At 41.8% G+C, this 25,075-nt stretch overlaps 1 protein-coding gene across 1 annotated transcript in view; it reads right to left on the bottom strand.

Annotated features, from left to right (window-relative positions):
- XRN2 (5'-3' exoribonuclease 2) overlaps positions 1–18,542 on the bottom strand; it is an 85,542-nt gene extending 67,000 nt beyond the window's left edge. The window contains exon 1 of the mRNA XM_081256666.1: positions 18,366–18,542. Coding sequence (XP_081112792.1) covers positions 18,366–18,440 — 75 coding nt within the window. The 5' untranslated portion in view covers positions 18,441–18,542. The remainder of the gene's footprint in view (positions 1–18,365) is intronic.
- Positions 18,543–25,075: the final 6,533 nt, after the last annotated feature.

Below are 25,075 nucleotides of genomic sequence, written 5' to 3'. Positions count from 1 at the left end.
GAGCCCGCGAGCCACAACTACTGAGCCCCTGCCACAACTACTGAAGCCCACGCACCTAGAGCCCATGCTCCACAACATGAGAAGCCACTGCAGTGAGAAGCCTGCACACAGCAGAGAAGAGTAGCCCCCACTCGCCACAACTAGACAAAGCCCGTGTGCAGCAACAAAGACTCAACACAGCCAAAAAAAACCCCCAAAATACAAAAAGAATCCTTGGGACTTCCCTGGTGGCAGAATGGTTAAGAATTCGCCTGCCGATGCAGGGGACACGGGTTTGATCCCTGGTCTGGGAAGATCCCACATGCTGCGGAGCAACTAAGCCCACGTGCCACAACCACTGAGCCCGCGTGCTGCAACTACTGAAGCCTTCGCACCTAGAGCCCATGCTCCATGGCAAGAGAAGCCACCGCAACGAAAAGCCTGTGCACCGGAACAAAGAGTAGCCCCCACTCACCACAACTAGAGAAAGCCTGCGTGCAGCAAAAAAAAAAAAAAGAATTCTTAAACTTAGATAGATTAATAGAGATTATGCAAGCTGAGGAGTAGAGGAAAAAGGATGAAGAAAAACGAACAGTGCCTGAGAGAAATATGAGACACAAGTAAATACATGAACATACAACTGGAGTACTGGAAGGAGAGGGGAGCAAGGAGCAGAAAAACATTCAAGGAAACAACAACAAAAAAGTTCCCAAATGTATTGAAAAACAATAACCTACACGTGCAGGCAGCTCTAACAACTCCAAGTAAGATAAGCACAATGAGACCAACAGACAGATACATCAGAGTTAAAATGATGAAGGTATAAGACAAGGAAAAAACCTTCAAAGAACCAATAAGAAAAATGACGAGTCACTTACAAGGGAACCCCAATAAATTTAACAGCTGGCTTCTAGCAGAAATAATGGAGGCCAGGGACTTCCCTGGTGGTGCAGCAGTTAAGAATCGGCCTGCCAATGCAGGGGACACGTGTTCAAGCCTTGGTCTGGGAAGATCCCACATACTACGGAGCAACTAAGCCCCGGTGCCACATCTGCTGAGCCTGCGCTCTAGAGCCTGTGCACCACAACTACCGAGCCCACGCACTGCAACTACTGAAGCCCAAGCACCTAGAGCCCATGCTCTGCAACAAGAGAAGCCATCACAATAAGAAGCCTGTGCACCACAACAAAGAGTAGCCCCTTAAACTGTATTGCAAAATTGTCAGCCTTCCCTCAAGTAATCTATAAATTTGATATGATTTCAATAAAATCTCCACAGGAAATTTTTTAAAAAAAGAAGAAATAATGGAGACCAGAAAGCAGTGGGATAACATGTATAAAGTGCCGAAACAGGAAAAAAAATGTTAACCAAGAATCATATATCCAAGAAGGCCACTGTTCAAAAATGAAGGTGATGGCTTCCTTGGTGGCGCAGTGGTTGAGAGTCCGCCTGCCGATGCAGGGGACACGGGTTCATGCCCCGGTCTGGGAAGATCCCACATGCCGCGGAGCGGCTGGGCCCGTGAGCCATGGCCGCTGAGCCTGCGCGTCTGGAGCCTGTGCTCTGCAACGGGAGAGGCCACAACAGTGAGAAGCCCACGAACCGCAAAAAAAAAAAAAAAAAAAAGAAAAATGAAGGTGAAATAAAGACTCTGCCAGATAAACAAAAATTGCATTTGTTGCTAGCTGACCGGACTTACAAGAAATACTAAAGGAAGTTCTTCAGGCTGAAAGTTAAGTGACCCCACTAAAGATAATAATACATTGTTTAATCCTTTCTTTTCTTAACTGCTATTGCAAAAAAACAATTGGACGAAATGATATTTTGTAAAATACTATGGCTTACAACATACACTTTAACATAAATGTAATATATTTCCTAGTAACAGCCCAAAAAGAGGTGGGTAGAAGCAAAATGGCAATGTGCTATGGAAGTAACCACAGATGGTAAAGTAATAATTATAGCAATGCACTGTTAGGTTTGCAACATTAATAGATATAATACATATAATGACAATGCCATATAAAAAAAGGAAAATGGGGGGACTTCCCTGGTGGTCCAGTGATAAAGAATCCATCCTGCAATGCAGGGGACGTGGGTTCAAACCCTGGCTGGGGACCTAAGATCCCACATGCTGCGGGGCAACTAAGCCCGCGTGCCACGACTACTGAGCCCTTGTGCCTCAACTAGAGAGCCCCGTGTGCCGCAAACTACAGAGCCCATGTGCCACAACTAGAGAGAAGCCCGCACGCCGCAACAAGAGATCCTGCATGCCGCAACTAAAGACCCGACGCAGCCAAAAATAAAATTTAAAAAATCTAAAGCTGATAAGATGTGTATACTAAGCCCTTAAGATATATTTTTAAAAAGATCACTAATGAAATCTAAATGCTACATTAAAAATATATATAGAAAACAGAAAGTAAAAGGGCAAATGTAAATTCAGTGATATCAATAACATTAAATGTGAATGGATTAAACAATCCAATCAAAAGACCAAAGTTGTCAGACTGGATTTAAAAAAATATCCAATTATACGCTGTCTACAGGAGACACACTTGAGATTCAAAGATACAGAGTGAAAGTAAATGGATGGGGAAAGAGACTCAAACAACAACCACAAGAAAACTGGAGTGGCTGTACTAGTATCAGACAAAATACCTAGACTTTATAAAAGACTTACTGGAAATAATGACATTTGATAATGATAAAAAGGTCAATCCATCAAGAAGACATAACAACTAGAAACACATGCACCTAATAACAGCATCAAAATACACGCAACTTTTAATAAATGACAAAAATGAAAGAAACAGACAATTGAACAATAATAGTTGGAGACTTCAATACTCTACTTTCAATAATGGACAGAACTGGACAAAAGATCAACAAGGAAACAGATAACTGCAACAACACTATAAACCAACCTAACAGACCTAACAGACTTTTACGAAACACTCCACTCAACAGGATATACATTCTCAACTGCATATGGAACATTCTTTGGGAAAGATCAATCGCTGGGCCATAAAACAAACCTCAATAAAAGCATAGAAGTGATGCCAAGTATGTTCTTCAACCACAACAAAGTAATGAGCTCAATAATGGGAGAAAAGTTAGCAAATTCATAAACATGTGGAAATTTAACAACACACTAATGAATAACCAATAAATTGAAGAAGATATCAAAAGTGAATCAGAAAATAATTTGAGAGGAATAAAAATGAAGACACAACATATGAAAACTTACAGTGTAGAGCCCAAAAGCAGTGTTCAGAGGGAAATTTATAGCTGTAAGTGTCTATAATAAGAAAGATCTCGGCTTCCCTGGTGGCGCAGTGGTTGAGAACCTGCCTGCCAATGCAGGGGACACGGGTTCGAGCCCTGGTCTGGGAAGATCCCACATGCCGTGGAGCAACTAGGCCCATGAGCCACAACTACTGAGCCTGTGCGTCTGGAGCCTGTGGTCCCAAGAAGAAAGGCCGCGACAGTGAGAGGCCTGCGCACCGCGACGAAGAGTGGACCCTGCTTGCCGCAACTAGAGAAAGCCCTTGCACAGAAACGAAGACCCAACACAGCCAAAAATAAATAAATAAATAAAAATTTTAAAAAAAATAAAATCTGATATCTAAAAAGGCGCAAAAATAATTTAAAAAAAAAAAAAAAGATCTCAAATCAACAACCTAACCTTCATTGGAATCATGCTGGTTATAACTGATTTGAAGAAGGCCAAGTGAACTGAACAAGATCACTTGAACAGCATGTTTCTTGTAACTATCCTTATATTCTTCTCACAAAAGGTCTATAAAATATTTGTTTAGAATTTTCTGTATCAAAATATTTGGAAAATTAGAAGCTTCTTTTTAACATGTATTGATATGACTTGAATTATTATTATTATTTTATGAAATTAAGAGCCCTATATACCTATAAATCTTTTCACATATCATTTAAGCTTTTAAAAAAAAAAAAAACCTAACCTTCCACTTTAAGACACTAGAAGAGCAAACTAAACCCAAAGCAAGCAGAAAGAAGAAAACAAGCATCAGAGAAAAATTTAATGACAGAGAATAAAAAGAACAATTTTTTTAAATCCATGAAACCAAAGAAGATCAACAAAATTGACAAACCTCTGGCAAGTCGGACCAAGAAAGAAAAAAAGCAAGGTGGGAAACCTAGATTTCACTACATGCAAACAGCACAGTTCTATACTACGCAATGTTACCAAGAGTTAGACACGAAAATATCCCCACTTTTACTTGGACATATAAACTACCAAAAATTAACTTACCAAATAAAATTCTGAAATATCAGTGCAAGGCACTGTTTCATGCATTTAACTTGGATTAACTGACTTAATCCACACAACCACCTTATGTGGCACATATACAGCTGATCTTCTTTATTCACAAATTCCATATTTGCTAATTCACCCGTTCACTAAAATTTTTTGTAATCCCCCCAAATCAATATTTTTGCACTCTCAAGGTCATTCACAGACACAAGGGTGAAAAATTTGAGTCCACCGACACACACATTCTCAACTGATGTTAAACAAGGCAACATTCTGCCCTATTTCAGCTCTCATACAGAGATGACCAGAGCATAGAGACTGTAGGAACAGGGTGGTGAAATGCAAGAAACTCCAGTTCTTCACCATTTAGGAGAGTTTAAGTCATTTTCCCAAGACCAGAAAGCTAATGAGTGGAGGACTGTATAAGCCAAGGACACAAAGTACAGAAACTGATGGTTGAATGAATTAAGAGTAGTTAAAAAGCCAAAAAGAAATAAAATGGAATCATAAAAAAGCAGAACAGGGCTTCCCTGGTGGCGCAGTGGTTGGGAGTCCGCCTGCCGATGCGGGGGACGCGGGTTCGTGCCCCGGTCCGGGAGGATCCCACATGCCGCGGAGCGGCTGGGCCCGTGGGCCATGGCCGCTGAGCCTGCGTGTCTGGAGCCTGTGCTCCGCAACGGGAGAGGCCACAACGGTGAGAGGCCCATGTGCCACAAAAAAAAAAAAAAAAAAGCAGAACAATTGTAAAATGGAAACAAAGCACAGATGAGACAGACAGCAAACAGATAGTAAGATTACAAATTTAAATCTAACCATATCAACAATCACATTAAATGTAAGTGTTCTAAATGCCCGATTTACAAGGCAGAGATTGGGAAAACAGTTTGGCAATTCCTCAAAAAGGTAAACATGGAATCACCATAAGACCCAGCAATTCCACTCATAGGTATATATACCCAAAAGAATCAAAAGCAGGGACCACTCATAGGTATATACCCAAAGTACTGATCTATTGTACAAATATCTGTGCACCAATGTTCACAGCAGCATTATTCATAATAGTCAAAAGGTAAAAATAAGTCGTGTCGGGATAACATTATACAGACTTAAAAATTAACAGTTATAGAATATATGTATCTTCAGGTTTTACAGATGCTCCCAAACTGTTTTCCAATAAAATTCATTGCATTTTCATACAATGGGTTCCACAGTGAAATACTACATAGTAACGAAACAAATTTAGATAAATCAAAGAAACATGAAATCTCATAAACACAGATACAAGAGAAAGTAGAGGTTACGGTACCATTTTTAACAATATAACCAAAACTACTCTTTGCTATTAGAAGACAGGATTGTGGGGTGGCCACTGTCTAGAAGGGAGCAAAGGGGAACTTCTGGGGTACGAATACTACGATAATGTTCTGTTTCATAATCTGGATGCAAGTCGTACATTTTTATTTTGTGAAAATTAACAAGCTATACACATAGTTATATAACTTCAATATATGAAGAGTTTAAACATTTAAGTGACTATACATGCATATATGTATTTGTGTATATGTACTTCAATTAAAAGGTTTCCAAAATCCGAAAAAAAAGAGAAAGAAATTGATACATGCTAAACATGGATGAATCTTGAAAACACTATGCGAAATAAAAAAGTGAAATAAACCAGACACAAAATGACAAATATTATATAATTCCACTTATATTAGCTCCTAGAATAGAAAAATTCATAAGATAGAAAGTAGCGGGGGTGGGGATAGACCATGTTAACACTAGTCAAAAGATCTGGTTATATTAATATTGGACAAAACAGATTTCAGAGCAAAGAATATTACCAAGGATAAAGGTCATTTTATAATGATAAAGGAGCACATTCAGGTACTTCCCTGGTGGCGCAATGGTTAGGAATCCACCTGCCAATGCAGGGGACACGGGTTCGACCTCTCGTCTGGGAGGATCCCACATGCTGCAGAGCAACTAAGCCCACGAGCCACAACTACTGAGCCTGCATGCCACAGCTGTTCAGCCCGCATGCCACAACTACTGAAGCCCATGCGCCTAGAGCCCGCGCTCCACATCAAGAGAAGCCACCACGATGAGAAGCCTGCACGCCGCAATGAAGAGTAGCCCCCACTCGCTGCAACTGAAGAAAGCCCGTGTGCAGCAACGAAGACCCAAAGCAGCCAAAAATAAATAAATTTTTTAAAAAAGAAAAGTATCAAATCTTCACACACAAAAAAAGAAACACATTCATCAAGATGACCTAACAATCTTAAGCATTTATGCACTAATAAAAGAGTTTTAAAATGCAAGGAGCAAAAACCAACCGAACTGAAAGAAGAAACAGACAAATCCAAAAATCTTATAGAAGATTTCCAAACCCCTATTAAGTACTGATAGAACAGGAGACAGAAAATCAATGTACTGTTCAAGTTTTCCATATCCTATCAACCAGCATGATAACGTTTACAGAACACTCTACCCAACAACAGCAGAACTTGTGTCTTTTTCAAGTCAAAATGAAACATTTACCAAGACCATATTCTGGGTCATAAAACAAATCAGTTAAGCTTTAAAATACGTAATTCGACTTCCGGGTAAGATGGCGGAAGAGTAAGACGCGGAGATCACCTTCCTCCCCACGGATACACCAGAAATACAGCTACACGTGGAACAACTCCTACAGAACACCTACTGAATGCTGGCAGAAGACCCCAGACCTCCCAAAAGGCAAGAAACTCCCCACATACCTGGGTAGGGTCAAAGCGGAGAGATTCCCGCACAGAGGATCGGTGCCGAGCGGCACTCACCCGCCCGAGAGGCTTGTCTGCTCGCCCGCCAGGGCGGGCGGCGCTGGAAGCTGAGGCTCGGGCTTCGGTCAGAGCGCAGGGAAAGGACTGGGGCTGGCGGCGAGAACTCAGCCTGAAGGGGGATAATGTGCCACAGCTAGCCGGCAGGGAGTCCGGGAAAACTCTGGAGCTGCCGAAGAGGCAAGAGACTTTTTCTTCCCTCTTGGTTTCCTGGTGCGCGAGGAGAGGGGATTAAGAGCGCTGCTTAAAGGGGCTCCACAGACGGGCGCGAGTCACGACTGAAAGCGCGGAGCCCAGTGACGGGCGTGGGACGCTGGGGCTGCTGCTGCCGCCGCCAAGAAGCCTGTGTGCGAGCGCAGGTCACTGTCCACACCGCCCTTCCGGGAGCCTGTGCAGCCCACCACTGCCGGGGTCCCGGGATCCAGGGGCGGCTTCCCTGGGAGAACGCACGGCGCGCCTCGGGCTGGTGCAACGTCACGCCGAACTCTGCCACTGCAGGCTCGTCCCGCACTCCGTGCCCCTCCCTCCCGCCCGGCCTGAGTGAGCCAGAGTCCCGGAAGAGGCTGCTCCTTTAACCCTGTCCTGTCTGAGCGAAGAACAGACGCCCTCCGGCGACCTACACGCAGAGGCGGGACCAAATCCAAAGCTGAGACCCAGGCGCTGTGAGAACAAAGAAGAGAAAGGGAAACCTGTCCCAGCAGCCTCAGAAGCAGCGGATTAAAGCTCCACAATCAACTTGATGTACCCTGCATCTGTGGAATACATGAATAGACAACAAATCATCCGAAATTGAGGAGCCAGGAGTCAGTGCTGTGCCTCTGAGGTGGGAGAGCCAACTTCAGGACACTGGTCCACAAGAGACCTCCCAGCTCCACATAATATCAAACGGCGAAAATCTTCCAGAGATCTCCATCTCAACACCAGCACCCAGCTTCACTCAACGACCAGCAAGCTACAGTGCTGGACACCCTATGCCAAACAACTAGCAAGACAGAAACACAACGCCACCCATTAGCAGAGAGGTGGCCTAAAATCATAAAAAGTCCGCAGACACCCCAAAACACACCACCAGACGTGGACCTGCCCACCAGAAAGACAAGATCCAGCCTCATTCACCAGAACACAGGCACTAGTACCTTCCACCAGGAAGCCTACACAACCCACTAAACCAACCTTAGCCACTGGGGACAGACACCAAAAACAACGGGAACTACGAACCTGCAGCCTGCAAAAAGGAGACCCCAAACACAGTAACATAAGCAAAATGAGAAGACAGAAAAACACACAGCAGGAGAAGGAACAAGATAAAAACTCACCAGACCTAACAAATGAAGACGTAATAGGCAGTCTACCTGAAAAAGAATTCAGAATAATGATGGTAAAGATGATCCAAGATTCTATTTCCCAGATCCAAAATCTTGGAAATAGAATAGACAAAATGCAAGAAACAGTTAACAAGGACCTAGAAGAACTAAAGATGAATCAAGCATCGATTAAAAACACAATACATGAAATAAAAAATACTCTAGATGGGATCAATAGCAGAATAACTGAGGCAGAAGAACGGATAAGTGAGGTGGAAGATAAAATAGTGGAAATAACTGCTGCAGAGCAAAATAAAGAAAAAAGAATGAAAAGAACAGAGGACAGTCTCAGAGACCTCTGGGACAACATTAAACGCAGCAACATTCGAATTATAGGGGTTCCAGAAGAAGAAGAGAAAAAGAAAGGGACTGAGAAAATATTTGAAGAGATTATAGTTGAAAACTTCCCTAATATGGGAAAGGAAATAGTTAATCAAGTCCAGGAAGCACAGAGAGTCCCATACAGAATAAATCCAAGGAGAAATACGCCAAGACACATATTAATCAAACTGTCAAAAATTAAACACAAAGAAATCATATTAAAAGCAGCAAGGCAAAAACAACAAATAACACACAAGGGAATCCCCATCAGGATAACAGCTGATCTATCAGCAGAAACTCTACAAGCCAGAAGGGAGTGGCAGGACATAATTAAAGTGATGAAGGAGAAAAACCTGCAACCAAGATTACTCTACCCAGCAAGGATCTCATTCAGATTTGATGGAGAAATTAAAACGTTTACAGACAAGCAAAAGCTGAGAGAGTTCAGCACCACCAAACCAGCTTTACAACAAATGCTAAAGGAACTTCTCTAGGCAAGAAACACAACAGAAGGAATATACCTACAATAACGAACCCAAAACAATTAAGAAAATGGGAATAGGAACATACATATCGATAATTACCTTAAATGTAAATGGACTAAATGCTCCCACCAAAAGACACAGATTGGCTGAATGGATACAAAAACAAGACCCATATATATGCTGTCTACAAGAGACCCACTTCAGACCTAGAGACACATACAGATTGAAAGTAAGGGGATGGAAAAAGATATTCCATGCAAATGGAAACCAAAAGAAAGCTGGAGTAGCAATTCTCATATCAGACAAAATAGACTTTAAAATAAAGACTACTAGAAGAGACAAAGAAGGACACTACATAATGATCAAGGGATCGATCCAAGAAGAAGATATAACAATTGTAAATATTTATGCACCAAACATAGGAGCACCTCAATACATAAGGCAAATACTAACAGCCATAAAAGGAGAAATCGACAGTAACACAATCATAGTAGGGGACTTTAACACCCCACTTTCACCAATGGACAGATCTTCCAAAATGAAAATAAATAAGGAAACACAAGCTTTAAATGATACATTAAACAAGATGGACTTAGTTGATATTTATAGGACATTCCATCCAAAAACAACAGAATACACATTTTTCTCAAGTGCTCATGGAACATTCTCCAGGATAGATCATATCTTGGGTCACAAATCAAGCCTTGGTAAATTTAAAAAAATTGAAATTGTATCAAGTGTCTTTTCTGACCACAATGCTATGAGACTAGATATCAATTACAGGAAAAGAGCTGTAAAAAATACAAACACATGGAGGCTAAACAATACACTACTTAATAACGAAGTGATCACTGAAGAAATCAAAGAGGAAATTAAAAAATACCTAGAAACAAATGACAATGGAGACACGACGACCCAAAACCTATGGGATGCAGCAAAAGCAGTTCTAAGAGGGAAGTTTATAGCAATACAATCCCACCTTAAGAAACAGGAAATATCTCGAATAAACAACCTAACCTTGCACCTAAAGCAATTAGAGAAAGAAGAACAAAAACACCCCAAAGTTAGCAGAAGGAAAGAAATCATAAAAATCAGATCAGAAATAAATGAAAAAGAAATGAAGGAAACGATAGCAAAGATCAATAAAACTAAAAGCTGGTTCTTTGAGAAGATAAACAAAATTGATAAACCATTAGCCAGACTCATCAAGAAAAGAAGGGAGAAGACTCAAATCAATAGAATTAGAAATGAAAAAGGAGAAGTAACAACTGACACTGCAGAAATACAAAAGATCATGAGAGATTACTACAAGCAACTCTATGCCCATAAAATGGACAACCTGGAAGAGATGGACAAATTCTTAGAAATGCACAACCTGCCAAGACTGACTCAGGAAGAAATAGAAAATATGAATAGACCAATCACAAGCACTGAAATTGAAACTGTGATTAAAAATCTTCCATCAAACAAAAGCCCAGGACCAGATGGCTTCACAGGCGAATTCTATCAAACATTTAGAGAAGAGCTAACACCCATCCTTCTCAAACTCTTCCAAACAATATCAGAGGAAGGAACACTCCCAAACTCATTCTACGAGGCCACCATCACCTTGATACCAAAACCAGGCAAGGATGTCACAAAGAAAGAAAACTACAGGCCAATATCACTGATGAACATAGATGCAAAAATCCTCAACAAAATACTAGCAAACAGAATCCAACAGCACATTAAAAGGATCATACACCATGATCAAGTGGGGTTTATTCCAGGAATGCAAGGATTCTTCAATATACGCAAATCAATCAATGTGATACACCATATTAACAAGTTGAAGGAGAAAAACCATATGATCATCTCAATAGATGCAGAGAAAGCTTTCGACAAAATTCAACACCCATTTATGATAAAAACCCTGCAGAAAGTAGGCATAGAGGGAACTTTCCTCAACATCATAAAGGCCATATATGACAAACCCACAGCCAACATTGTTCTCAATGGTGAAAAACTGAAATCATTTCCACTAAGATCAGGAACAAGACAAGGCTGCCCACTCTCACCACTCTTATTCAACATAGTTTTGGAAGTTTTAGCCACAGCAATCAGAGAAGAAAAGGAAATAAAAGGAATCCAAATTGGAAAAGAAGAAGTAAAGCTGTCACTGTTTGCAGATGACATGATACTATACATAGAGAATCCTAAAGATGCTACCGAAAAACTACTAGAACTAATCAATGAATTTGGTAAAGTAGCAGGATACAAAATTAATGTACAGAAATCTCTGGCATTCCTGTACACTAATGATGAAAAATCTGAAAATGAAATCAAGAAAACACTCCCATTTACCATTGCAACAAAAAGAATAAAATATCTAGGAATAAACCTACCTAAGGAGACAAAAGACCTGTATGCAGAAAATTATAAGACACTGATGAAAGAAATTAAAGAGGATACAAATAGATGGAGAGATATACCATGCTCCTGGATTGGAAGAATCAATATTGTGAAAATGACTCTACTACCCAAAGCAATCTACAGATTCAATGCAATCCCTATCAAACTACCACTGGCATTTTTCACAGAACTAGAACAAAAAATTGCAAAATTTGTTTGGAAAAACAAAAGACCCCGAATAGCCAAAGCAATCTTGAGAACGAAAAACGGAGCTGGAGGAATCAGGCTCCCTGACTTCAGACTATACTACAAAGCTACAGTAATCAAGACAGTGTGGTACTGGCATAAAAACAGAAAGATAGATCAGTGGATCAGAATAGAAAGCTCAGAGATAAACCCACGCACATATGGCCAACTTATCTTTGATAAAGGAGGCAGGAATGTACAGTGGAGAAAGGACAGCCTCTTCAATAAGTGGTGCTGGGAAAACTGGACAGGGACATGTAAAAGTTTGAGATTAGATCATTCCCTAACACCATACACAAAAATAAGCTCAAAATGGATTAAAGACTTAAATGTAAGGCCAGAAACTATCAAACTCTTAGAGGAAAACATAGGTAGAACACTCTATGACATAAATCACAGCAAGATCCTTTTGGACCCACCTCCTAGAGAAATGGAAATAAAAACAAAGATAAACAAATGGGACCTAATGAAACTTCAAAGCTTTTGCACAGCAAAGGAAACCATAAACAAGACCAAAAGACAACCCTCAGAATGGGAGAAAATATTTGCAAATGAAGCAACTGACAAAGGATTAATCTCCAAAATTTATAAACAGCTCATGCAGCTCAATAGCAAAAAAACAAACAACCCAATCCAAAAATGGGCAGAAGACTTAAATAGGCATTTCTCCAAAGAAGATATACAGACTGCCAACAAACACATGAAAGAATGCTCAACATCATTAATCATTAGAGAAATGCAAATCAAAACTACAATGAGATATCATCTCACACCAGTCAGAATGGCCATCATCAAGAAATCTAGAAACAATAAATGCTGGAGAGGGTGTGGAAAAAAGGGAACACTCTTGCACTGCTGGTGGGAATGTGAATTGGTACAGCCACTATGGAGAACAGTATGGAGGTTCCTTAAAAAACTAAAAATAGAACTACCATATGACCCAGCAATCCCACTGCTAGGCATATACCCTGAGAAAACCATAATTCCAAAAGAGACATGTACCAAAATGTTCATTGCAGCTCTATTCACAATAGCCCGGAGCTGGAAACAACCTAAGTGTCCATCATCGGATGAATGGATAAAGAAGATGTGGCACATATATACAATGGAATATTACTCAGCCATAAAAAGAAACGAAACTGAGCTATTTGTAATGAGGTGGATAGACCTAGAGTCTGTCATACAGAGTGAAGTTAGTCAGAAAGAGAAAGACAAATACCGTATGCTAACACATATATACGGAATTTAAAAAAAAAAAAAAAGTCATGAAGGACCTAGGGGTAAAACGGGAATAAAGACACAGACCTACTTGAGAATGGACTTGAGGATATGGGGAGGGGGAAGGGTAAGCTGTGACAAAGCGAGAGAGAGGCATGGACATATATACACTACCAAACGTAAGGTAGATAGATAGTGGGAAGCAGCCGCAGAGCACAGGGAGATCAGCTCGGTGCTTTGTGACCGCCTGGAGGGGTGGGATGGGGAGGGTGGGAGGGAGGGAGATGCATGAGGGAAGGGATGTGGGAACAGATGTATATGTATGACTGATTCACTTTGTTATAAAGCAGAAACTAATTAAAAAATTAAAAAAAAAAAAAAAAAAAAAAAAAAAAAAAGAATACTGCACTCAAAAAAAAAAAATAATAATAATAATAATAATGCTAAAAAAAAAAAAAAAAAAAAAAAAAAAAAAAAAATAAAATAAAATAAAATACGTAATTCAAATGATGGAAAGTTATGTTCTCTGACAAGGGAACTAAATTAGAAGTCAATAACAAAAAAAGAATGCCTGGAAAATCCCCCAAATATTTGAAAATTAAGGAACACTCTTCTGAATAACCAATGGGCCATAGAAGTCAAGGGGATATGAGAAAGTATTTTTTACTGAATGGAAATGAAAAGACAACATGTCAATGTTTGTGGTGTGCCACTGGAACAGCACCTAGCAGGCAGCTTATGGCACTCAACAGAAGCAACTCAAAGAAGCAGCATCAATACAATGACCTCAGCTTCTACCTTAAGAGGACAAGACACACAAGCTAAACTCAAAATGAGCATAAGAAATAAACAATAAAAATAAGAACAGAAGTTGATGAAGTAGAAAACAGGAAAAATAATATAGAAAAATCAATGAAACCAAAAGCTAGTTCTCTGAGATCAGTCTAGCCAGACTGACAACGGAATAAAAGAGAAAGGACAAAACAGTATCAGGAATGAGAGAAGTGACACCACTTCATTTTCTATTGATATTAAAAAGATAATAAGGAATACTATGAACAATCTTGTAGCAACAAATTGGACAACTTCGACGAACAAAATCTGTGTAAGATACAAACTACAAAGGCTCATTAAAAAATAGATAATCTGAATACCCCTATGTCTACTAAAAAAATTATATTTTTAGCTTAAACCTTCCCAAAAAACTTCAGGTCCAGATGGCTTCAACGATGAATTCTACCAAATACTGAAGGAAGAAATAATACCAATCCTACACAGATGCTTCCAGAAAACTAAAGAGGGTATGTACCTCGCAACTCAATATGAGGCCGAGATTACTCTGATACTAAAACTGGACAAAACATTATAAGAACACTATAGACAAACATCCTTTTTGAACATAAATGTAAAAATTCTCAAAAAAATGTTAGCAGACTGACTCCAACAGTATATAAAAATAATACACCATGACCAGGTGGGATTTATCCACCTGAAATGCAAGGTGTGTTTAACATTTAAAAATCAATGTAATTCACCATGAAAAAAACCCCTAAAAAACAGAAAGCACAGTATGAACTAAAAGCATAATAAGACATCTCTAAGAAAACACACGAAAAAATCTTGGTGACCTTGGCAAAGATTTCTTAAATATAACACAAAAAGCAGGAATACTTTTTGTATTCCTGGAAAAAGAAAAAGGAAAAAGAAAGAAAGCAGACCACTAAAATTAAAAACTTTTGCTCTTCTTTGCACTAAGTAAAAAGACAAGCCACAGATTAAGGGAAAATACTTGCAAAAAAAAATCAATATGTAAGAAACTCTACAATTCAGTAAGACAAACAAACTTAAAAATGGGCAAAGGTACGAATAGACACCTCATTCAAGAAGAAGACATGGAAAGCAAATAAGCACCCAAAGAGATGCTCAACATCATTTCTCATCAGGGAAATGCAAATTAAAACCACACTGAGATAACACTATACTAGAATGGCTAAAACTAGAAAAACTAACCATACTAAGTGTTGACAAGGAAGTGGAACAAGCAGACCTCTCATACACCGCTGGTGGCAATGAAACGGTACAACCTCTTCGGAAAACAGTCTGGCAAGTTTTTCTTTTTAAATAATCAAACAGCTACCATACAATGCAACCAATTCAATCCTAGGTATTTTCTCTACAGAAATGAAAGCATGCAATCACACAAAGATTTGTATACCAATGTTCACAGACTTTTTTTAATAGCCGAATACTGGAAACAATCCAAACGTTCACCAATCAGGTCAATGAATAAACGTGATATATGCACAACACTGAATACTAATCAAAAATAATAAGAAATAAACTACTGATACAAGTACCAACATGGATGGCTTTCAAAATAATTATTCTGAATGAAAGTAACCAAGTCAGGTTAAAAAAAAAAGAGTACATATTGTATAATTTCATTTATATAAAATTGTAGGATATGAAAACTTATCTATAGAGTCAGAAATAAATCAGTGGGTTGACTAAAGATGGGCAGTGGGGAGGGGTTATGGGGAGGAACAACAAACGGGCAGAAGGAATGTTTCAGAGATGATGTTCATTATCTTGATTGTGGTGATGGGTTCATGAACATACACAGATGTCAAAATGTATTAAATTGTACACTTTAAATATGTGCAGTTTGTTGTAGGTCAATTATACCTCGGTGGAGGAGGGAGGAGAGAACAGAGAAAAGAAAAATAAATCAATCTAGGAGGACCAGTATTCAGAGTTCAGAGAAGGCAGAGTAAAAGGAAAACAAGAAAAAAATCAAAGAGCATTCCCTAGAACTAAAGAACACAAGCCTCCAGACTCAGAGTCAGCCAAGCACTGACCAAAATGAATTGAAATTTTTTTTTAAAAATCTGTACCTAAGTACATAATTACAAACGCTTCTATCACCAAGGGTAAAGATCTTTTAAAAATTCAGAAAGAAAAACAGATCAACTACAAAACAATGAAAGCAAAAGAACAGAGAAAACAAGAGCATGAACTTCCTGGTTTTGACACTGGCTCTGACATGTATTAGCCACAAGACCTTGAGTACCTTACTTAACCCCTGTGTGCTTCACTTTTCTCATTTGTAATAAGAAGAAGGAGAAGGCGGGGGGAGGAGGTTGTTACGAGGATTTAATAAATTCATCTGTGAAGTGCCTAGTACATGTTAAACACTACATGAGTGTTAGCTAAATAAATAAATCACATTAACATTCAACTTCTCATCAACAATTCTGGATGACAGAAGTCAAAAGAACAATGCCTTCAAAGTTTTGAGGGAAAGTAATTTTCCAACTCTGCCTAGCTAATGATTATTCATGTATACAAGGGTAGAATGGACTTAGAAAACTCACAAACCACACGCCACTTCTTAAGAACTCAAGTAAGAACAAAAACCAAGGAAGGCTTTAAGCCAAGAGAGATAATGATTAGAAAACAGAACCTCCAACTGAAGAAATTTTTTAAAATCTCAGGAAGCGGCTTTCCAGCAAGTCTAAATAAGCAGGTGTGACATCAACAGAAATAAAGACTTCAAGCAGTCTCCAGCTAGAAAGAGGACTCGACAGAAGAACTGATGAAGGAGAGTCTAGATGGGGAACAATGTATAATGGAAAACAGGCAACACACAGAAAAAGACAGAAGTAGCACAAGAGAAGAAACAGAGTCACAGTACATAACCTGAATCTACACAGCGACAATAATCACCAATACTATTTGATTTTTCATGTTTTGAAACAAACCTGTATAGCCAAAGCCCTGACAATTTAATTCTGGATGCCAACGAAGCAAGAGCACAGCTGAGAAGCTTGGGATGAAGAGTAAGGAAACAGCAGTAGAAAAGCTAATACCTAACCTCAGAATGTGAAGAATCACGGGATACTTTGTAGAGGAGATGGAATAAAACAATAAAGGAATATTACTTAAATTTATCAAGTTTACCAATAGAAGAAATAAAAATGATTAGGAGGATGGGGGCCGTGTGGGGAAGGGCGCTGTATAAGTGACTACAGCCTCTTCTATCATAGCTAGAATTCAACAGATACACCCAAAATCAATAAATCAGACGTAAGCAGGACATTTAGAGATAGAACCAAAAATAGTTTAAAGCAGTTATCACTAGAGAGTAGAAATGGGATAAGATGTAAGTAAACTTAATAAAGTTTGATTAGCGTTTTAAAAGCAAAGGACATGAGCATTCAGTTTAACAGCTTCTCTTTGAGAAAAACACAGGGAGTACTGGAAATTCATCAGAACAAGAGTTTCGGTTCCTCCTAGGATAGAGAACCTAAGCAAAATCAAAATCTCACATCGAATGAACCCTGGAGATCCATCTACCTGTCCAAAAAACAAACAAACGAACAAACAAATCTCACTAGCCTAAGCAAAAAGTTCCCAGTGTCGACTGGGCACTTCCTTCAAAAACGAAGGGGTGGGGAGCATAACGTGTCCCTGAACTTCCCGATCCGGAAATTCTCATTAAGAGTACAAAATCGAACTGGGACGGAAACAAGGAAACAACAAATACAAAACTCAAGAACGGCCAACAGTCTACGTAAACTAACAAACCAACAGCAAAAAGTGTATTGTCCAAGTGCATCCAGGAATTCTGAAAATGTCAAAGGCATGCTGCCCAGCAGTCGGGCACCTAGACAAGGGGGCACTTAAGGGACTTCTGTCCTATCCTAGACATTTCCGAGGTGCTGCTCTCTCCGTAGGACCTGACAACAGCAACAAATGGCCTCTCCCCTAGCAGAAAACCTTTCAGGCTGGGACAGGAAACGACAAAAAGCTGCCTCCCCCCCGCCTCCCCAGCATTACTTCACAAAGTGGTCAGAGGCTGGCAGGGGTACCCGCGCATCCCTAACCAGCTAACTCAGCTGACCAGCCGCGCGCTGCCCGACGGACGGGGAGCCGCTTCCGAAACCCAAACCATGCGAGCAGGGAAGAAACAAAGCCGTGGGCGGGGCCTTCCGCCGGGGAATCTGCGGGCCGGGGAGGAGCATCCCTCCGCGAGCTCCGCCGCTCGGCCCTCGACCCGCCCAAGCCAGCCCCGGAGCCCGAGTCCGAGCGCCCGCGCCCGGCGCCCGGCGGGCCGCGGCTGCCGGGGGCGAACGCAGCGCGGGCCCCCGCACGACGCCCCCCGGGCGGGCGGCGGGCCCCAAGGACCGCGGCCTGGACGCGCCAGGGCTCCGGGCGCTGGCGTGGCGGCCTCCGGGCGCCTCCTCACCTTCTCTTCCACGCAGTTGACAATGATGGACGGGTACTTGCGGCTGAGCCAGCGAAAGAAAGCTGGGACTCCCATAGCGGCGGCGCAGCTGTAGGCGGCTGCCCGGCCCGCGGACGGACGTAACCAGAGAGACAGGAAACAGCGAGCTACGGGCACTGGCACTTCCTCCCACGTGCACCCGGCGACAGGAAGTGAGGTGATGGCGCCGCCGCCGGGGAAGCCGGGAAGGAAGCTCCGGCCCGGCTGGGCGGAGCGGGCCTGGTTGGGGGCGGGGCTGGCCAATGGAGCGGGCGGCGAGGGCAACAGCCGGCGTGGCTCGGAGCGCGTCCTCGGCGGTACGCGTCCTCGGCGGTACGCGTCCCGGAGCCTCCACTGCGGCGGGCGCCCCTCGGGCGGGATCCCTGCCGCAGGCCGCCAGGGAGCCTTGGCCGGTCTTGGTCTCCTCCTCTTTCCCACCCATCTTGATTCACGTAGAATATAAGCATCTACACGCACTCGTTATTTCTGCTTCCTGCTTTCTCCCGGTTTTATGCCACAGAACGTATCTGGACTAGCAACCGTATTTTTAAAAAGTATTTTGCACTAATGATGGCTGGTTTGCATAAGTAACTCACTTTAAATAGTTATAAAATGGAATGTACCGTTCAGCATCTAATTCAAGCATCCAGCTACATTTATGTGTATAAAATAATTACTGGTATCACTCTCCAGCATTTAATTGAGCGTTTACAATGTGCTAAAGCATTGGCTAAGGGATTCTCAAATTTGATCTTAGAGCCTTTTGGCATGCCCCATCTCGCAATTTCTCGAACCACAAAAATCCCTTTTTTTTTTTTTTTTTTGCTAGGCCTTGTATCCCTCAGATACTTTTGGAGTGTATACAGTGCATACAGGCTGCGACTGACGTTTTTGCAAACTTTGGCTGTATGTAGTTCGGTTTCAAAGAACAGGATTTGACCAAAGCCACAAATCTAAATCCATACTTGTTATTACATGGATTTCAATGACAAATCCCGTGCTCTGAAATGTAACCCCAAACAGTCAAAGCCCGCCAGAATGTGACTCGCTTGTAAAGCAGGTATAAGACGTCCTAGGTCAGCACTATGAAAGGGTCCTGCTCCATTTCATTCCATAATATGACATTTGAGAAGATTCTGGCAGATTTCTGTTTAAGGCCACAGGTTGTATTGTCTCCTAAAGCAACAGACAGGAAGTTGACAGAAGGCACATGTTTCAAGGAGTTGAACAGTAATAATTCCCTTTGGGGGTATAAATGGAGAAACTGGATGGAAAAGACCTCCTTCAAAGGATAATAAAGTGTGAAGCACTAAGAAGTGTTGAAGGTATGACCTCAACCCTACAAGCTGATAAGCAGGCCCAGACTTTTATTTATAGTGACATGAGTGACATTTATCTGCCTTTCACTAGAACATCTAATCCGCTTGTCAAGGTGTGTCTTAAGCGGACACCTGATTTCTGGTCAGAGTTGGCAGGCTTCGAATACAAATGTGACTGCCCTGGCTGAAATTCATGACTGAAAAAAAATCATGGAGATATGAAATCATCGGGGAAATATATCAACTAGATTTCAGTTTGCCACAGAGAGGACATCACCTGAAGAGGGTATTGGCTTCGTGGTAGAAATTACGGTCTGTCAATTAAAGTAGAAATGGGTCCAAAAGGGAGGGGATATCTGTATGTGCATGGCTGATTCATTTTGTTGTGCAGTGGAGGCTAACACAACATTGTAAAGCAACCATACTCCAATAAAAATTTATAAAAATAAAGTAGAAATGGAGATGAATTACTGAGGGGTTCACAAACCTCATTATCTCCCTACATAGTCCTTAAGTTCAATTATGATAGAGTTGTAGCTGTCTCTCCCTTATGCCAAATTGTTAACAGAGTCCAGTTTTAGAAACTGAAAATCAACATGAATCAAGAACATCCACAAAAACTGCCTGACTTCTCTGTAGGAACTGAGGGGGATCCAGGCTGTGATTCTCTCTTCAGGGACTCGCAGTAGCAGACGATATAAGGTGTAATCACATTTAAAATTAAGTAGCAGTAAGCAATTTCAATAGCAGTACAAGAAAAAAAAAAGGCCATGGTTACTTCCAAACAAATTAAACAGAACTTACTCTAAGAGTTCAGAGGAGAGAAAGAAGAAAAGGCTGTTGTGGGCAGGGAGTCAAGCAAGACTTCATGGAGAAAGTGGGACTGGGAACAAGTCTTTTTTTTTTTTTTAATTATTATTTATTTATTTATTTTTATCTATTTATGGCTGTGTTGGGTCTTCATTTCTGTGCGAGGGCTTTCTCTAGTTGTGGCAAGTGGGGGCCACTCCTCATCGCGGTGCGCGGGCCTCTCACTATTGCGGCCTCTCTTGTTGCGGAGCACAGGCTCCAGACGCGCAGGCTCAGTAATTGTGGCTCACGGGGCCAGCTGCTCCGTGGCATGTGGGATCTTCCCAGACCAGGACTCGAACCCGTGTGCCCTGCATTGGCAGGCGGACTCTCAACCACTGCGCCACCAGGGAAGCCCCTGGGAACAAGTCTTGAAGGAAGAGCCAGATAGGTAAGACTTTCACTAGAATGACGTGCATTAATTAACACCAGGCCACAGGGATCCCATCCCCCCCGCACGCACACACGAACGCACACACACGCACTCTCCTCTCCCTTCTGTCCACATGCTTCCTGGGCCATGGCACCCACACTGCTGTCCATGGTGCTGCAGTGCGGGGCCTCTATGTCACAGGCTGCAACTCACCTTCAGACAAGAGGACAAGCACCTTAGGAAGGTCTGTCTTGTTTCCTCTGCCTTGTATGGCATTTTGCCCAAATACAGTTCTTTTTTTTTTTAAACCAGCTGCGTTTAGGTATAATTTACATACATTAAAATACTTCCATTTAAGTTCAATGAATTTTGACAAATGGACGTACTTGGGAAACCAACACTACAACAAGGATATAGAACAATTCCATCAACCCCAAAAGTTCCCTGTGCTCCTGTGCGTGCGGTGGCAACTCCCTCCTCACCCCTGGCCTCAGGCAACTCTTAATCTGCATTTTGCCCCTATAGATTAGTTTTTTCGAGAGTTTCCTATAAATGAAATCTACCGTTTATAGTCTTTTGTCTGACTTCTTTTCCTCAGTATAATGTTTTTGAAATTCATCCATGTTGTGTGAATCAGTCCTTTGTTTATCGCTATGTAGACGTACCACAATTTGTTGGTCCATTCACCTGTTGATGGATATTTGGGTTGCCTCCAGTGTTTTGGAATAAAGCTCTGTGAACATCCATGTACAAGTTTTTTTGTGTGTGTTTGCAAATACACTTTCATTTCTTTGGAGCAAGCAAATACTGGGAATAAGGGCTGCTGGTAGGTATATGTTTAACGTTGTAAGAAATTGCCAAACTGTTTTACAAATAGTTGTACCATCTTACCTAAACATACATTTGATGATTATAAGAATGGCCTCCATGAGCATTCTTGTCACTGTCAAAAACCTTGGGAGGATCTCTGATTGCTATAGAATGGAACTGATACTCCTCAGACTAGCATCTTTGGCCCTCTGCCATCTGCCCTTATTTTGCTTTTCCACCACCCTAGTATATGCTTACTTCACTCACTCACACACCATTGAACTACTTGCTCATCCACAACTGAGCCAAACATAAGTGACAGTGCTTCCAGGACTGCACATGGATTTGCACTAGTCCAGCTCCTCTTTTTGCCTCGTTGCCCATGTGACCACATACCTACCAGCCAAATGGTCAGGGTAAGGCACCAACTTATATGTGTGACATCACATTCTTAAGGCAAATTTCACAGACATCATTAATCTTGAAATTTTGTCTGTCTCTAAACATTCCAAACATGTTTCTAGGATTTCAGAAATCCTCTTTTTGAAGGGAAGGGAGTACAGAGAGCATTCTCTTGACAGATTCAGTCTACAAACATTTAGTGAGCATCTACTAGGAGCAAAGCATAGTGGGAGATACCATTTGTAGAGTCTCTATAGGATGGATGTGGGTCACTGCAGCAGTCTAAAAGGGGGAAGTAGCAGACGGCTCTAAGGGAGCCTGAAGTAACCACATGGGCTGATGCAATTTTACCTGAAGCACAAATGGGAAAACTGGAATATATAGTTCATGACAATTACGAAGAGGAAGAAAAAACGAGCAGCCCACCCTGTCTCATTATTCATTCATTGTTTAAGCAAATAAACCTCAAGTGTCCATTTGGTGCTGCTGAATTGCAATGATGTCTATTGCCATTAGGAACATCATCATGGGGACTTCCCTGGTGGCACAGTGGTTAAGAATCCGCAAAGCAACTAAGCCCGGGCGCCACAACTACTGAGCCTGTGCTCTAGAGCCTGCATCCGCAACTGCTGAAGCCCACGCACCTAGAGCCCGTGCTCCACAATAGGAGAAGCCACCACAATGAGCAGCCCGCGCACCACAACGAAGAGTAGCCCCCACTCGCCACAACTAGAGAAAGCCTGCGTGCAGCAACGAAGACCCAACACAGCCAAAAATAAATCAATAAATTAATTAATTTTTTTAAAAAAGAAGCATCCATGAAAAGGATTTGTAATGTCTTCTGGGCTCAGATGCAGTCTCTTCCAGGTAAAGCCAATCATGAAGATGAAAACGGGATGGAGGGGAGAAGAATCGTGCATTTACAAAATTGCCAGTGGCCCATTTTGCTTGTTAAGACTGTCAGTTTGAAGGAGAAAATACATTGGTATAGGAAGTGTGCACGTGCCATTTTTTCTTCTATTTTTTTAAACCTGATTCCCACTGTTCTGCAAATCCTCATGTTCTTTTCTGAAATGAATCTTCCACCTGGACTAGTGCATTTCTTTGTCCTAACACGTTACTCAAATAGAATCACTCAAGAAACTTGAATAAGAACTAAGACATAGAATTGGATGCTTGTGTGGTGCAGAGATGAGTCATGATTTGGCTTCTGGCTGCACGATGTGGGAGTTAGTCCAGCACCATGGGAGAGCGCCTTAAAGTAGTGCTCTCAGAAAGTTAACAGAGGTAAGAATCCAAAAGCTTTTCTGTGTGTGAATGGCACTCACGTGTTTCTGTCTTTCTATCGTGGGATCACTTGCTTAAGGAGAGCTGGCTTAGAAACTTCTATCTTTTACAGAGAGCAATTTAGCCAGTGGCCGGGGAAAACAGAGGCTTTTATGATACCAAAGACCAGTAGTATTTTTCATGCAGCTGATCCCACGACTCAAGGTAAATGAAATAAAACTCCAAAGAATGCATTTCCCTCGGTCTAGTACCCAGAGATCCCACAGCATGCGAGCCTGACTTTTACTGTCCAATTCATAATCTCTTTCTAAAATCTCATTCATTTTTCCCAGCCAGCCAGCACTGTCAGGCTAGGGATGCTACAATCCTAAAAGATGCTGCATTGGAGAGAGGGATAGACACCTGGAGCTTTAACTTTACCTAGTGACCCAAGTCACAGACCTGGCTCTAGACCTACTGTTGTGTGGCCTTGAACGATCCTCTCACCTCCTTGGGACCTCACTGCCCTCACCTGTAAAGCGAGTTGCTAAACCAATCACCTCTGAGGATTCTTCCGGCTCTATCCGTCAGCATTAGACGCCACTTTCCTTGTCTGAATGCCTGTGTCATCATCTGTGGTCAGTATTTAATATGTTGACATACACAGCTTGTTGCTACTTGTTTTCAGCTGTGTCGGGCTTCCCTCCCTGGAGTCATTTGAATGCTTTCAGTAAGATTTGACAAATCTTGACTGTGCAGCTGTGTGCCAGCCTCTGTTGCAGGTGCTAGGTGTTCATCAAAAATTGCCTGTCCTCCTAGATTCTACAGTCTTGCTTAGCATGGGGAGTGGGGTGGGAGAGAGACGGCAAATAAGTGAAGAAACAACGTATAATACTGTGTTGGGTTGTGATAAGTGCTCTGGAGTAAAATAAAACAGGGTGCAGGGATGGGGAGTGGGGCCTCTATTTTAGGGTCAAGGAAAGCCAAATTTCCATTTTTTAAATTGGGGTATAATTGACATATACGCTTCTGACACCAATTTCAAAGTGTAATTGCAATTCTCCATCAAGCAATGCTCAGCTGGGTGTCCCACAATTCAACTCAATTCTGACACTGTCTACCTGGGGATGGTGTCAGATCCCACAGGCTGAGGGCTCAGTCCCCCAAGACTGCCCCTCCCCCCACTTCAGATGCCCCTCGCAAGTCTGGTCGTCACCTGTGCTTCTGACCCACTGGCTGTTGATCAGGGGTTCCCACGACCTCCTCCTCAGGTTAGACTAATTTGCTAGGGTGGCTCATAGAACACAGAGAAGCATTTTACTTACTAGCTTACCGGTTTGTTGTAAAAGAACACAACTCGGGGCTTCCCTGGTGGAGCAGTGGTTGAGAATCTGCCTGCCAATGCAGGGGACACGGGTTCGAGCCCTGGTCTGGGAGGATCCCACATGCCGCGGAGCAACTAGGCCCGTGAGCCACAACTACTGAGCCTGCGCATCTGGAGCCTGTGCTCTGCAACAAGAGAGGCCGCGATAGTGAGAGGCCTGCGCACCGCAATGAAGAGTGGCCTCCGCTTGCCACAACTAGAGAAAGCCCTCGCACAGAAACGAAGACCCAACACATCAAAAATAAATTAATTAATTAATAAACTCCTACCCCCAACATCTTTAAAAAAA

Source organism: Mesoplodon bidens (assembly GCF_964165515.1).
Source record: "Mesoplodon bidens genome assembly, chromosome: 15".
Taxonomy (NCBI): domain Eukaryota; kingdom Metazoa; phylum Chordata; class Mammalia; order Artiodactyla; family Ziphiidae; genus Mesoplodon; species Mesoplodon bidens.
Note: the sequence above shows the minus strand (reverse complement) of the source record. Positions and strands in the feature narration are given on the sequence as shown.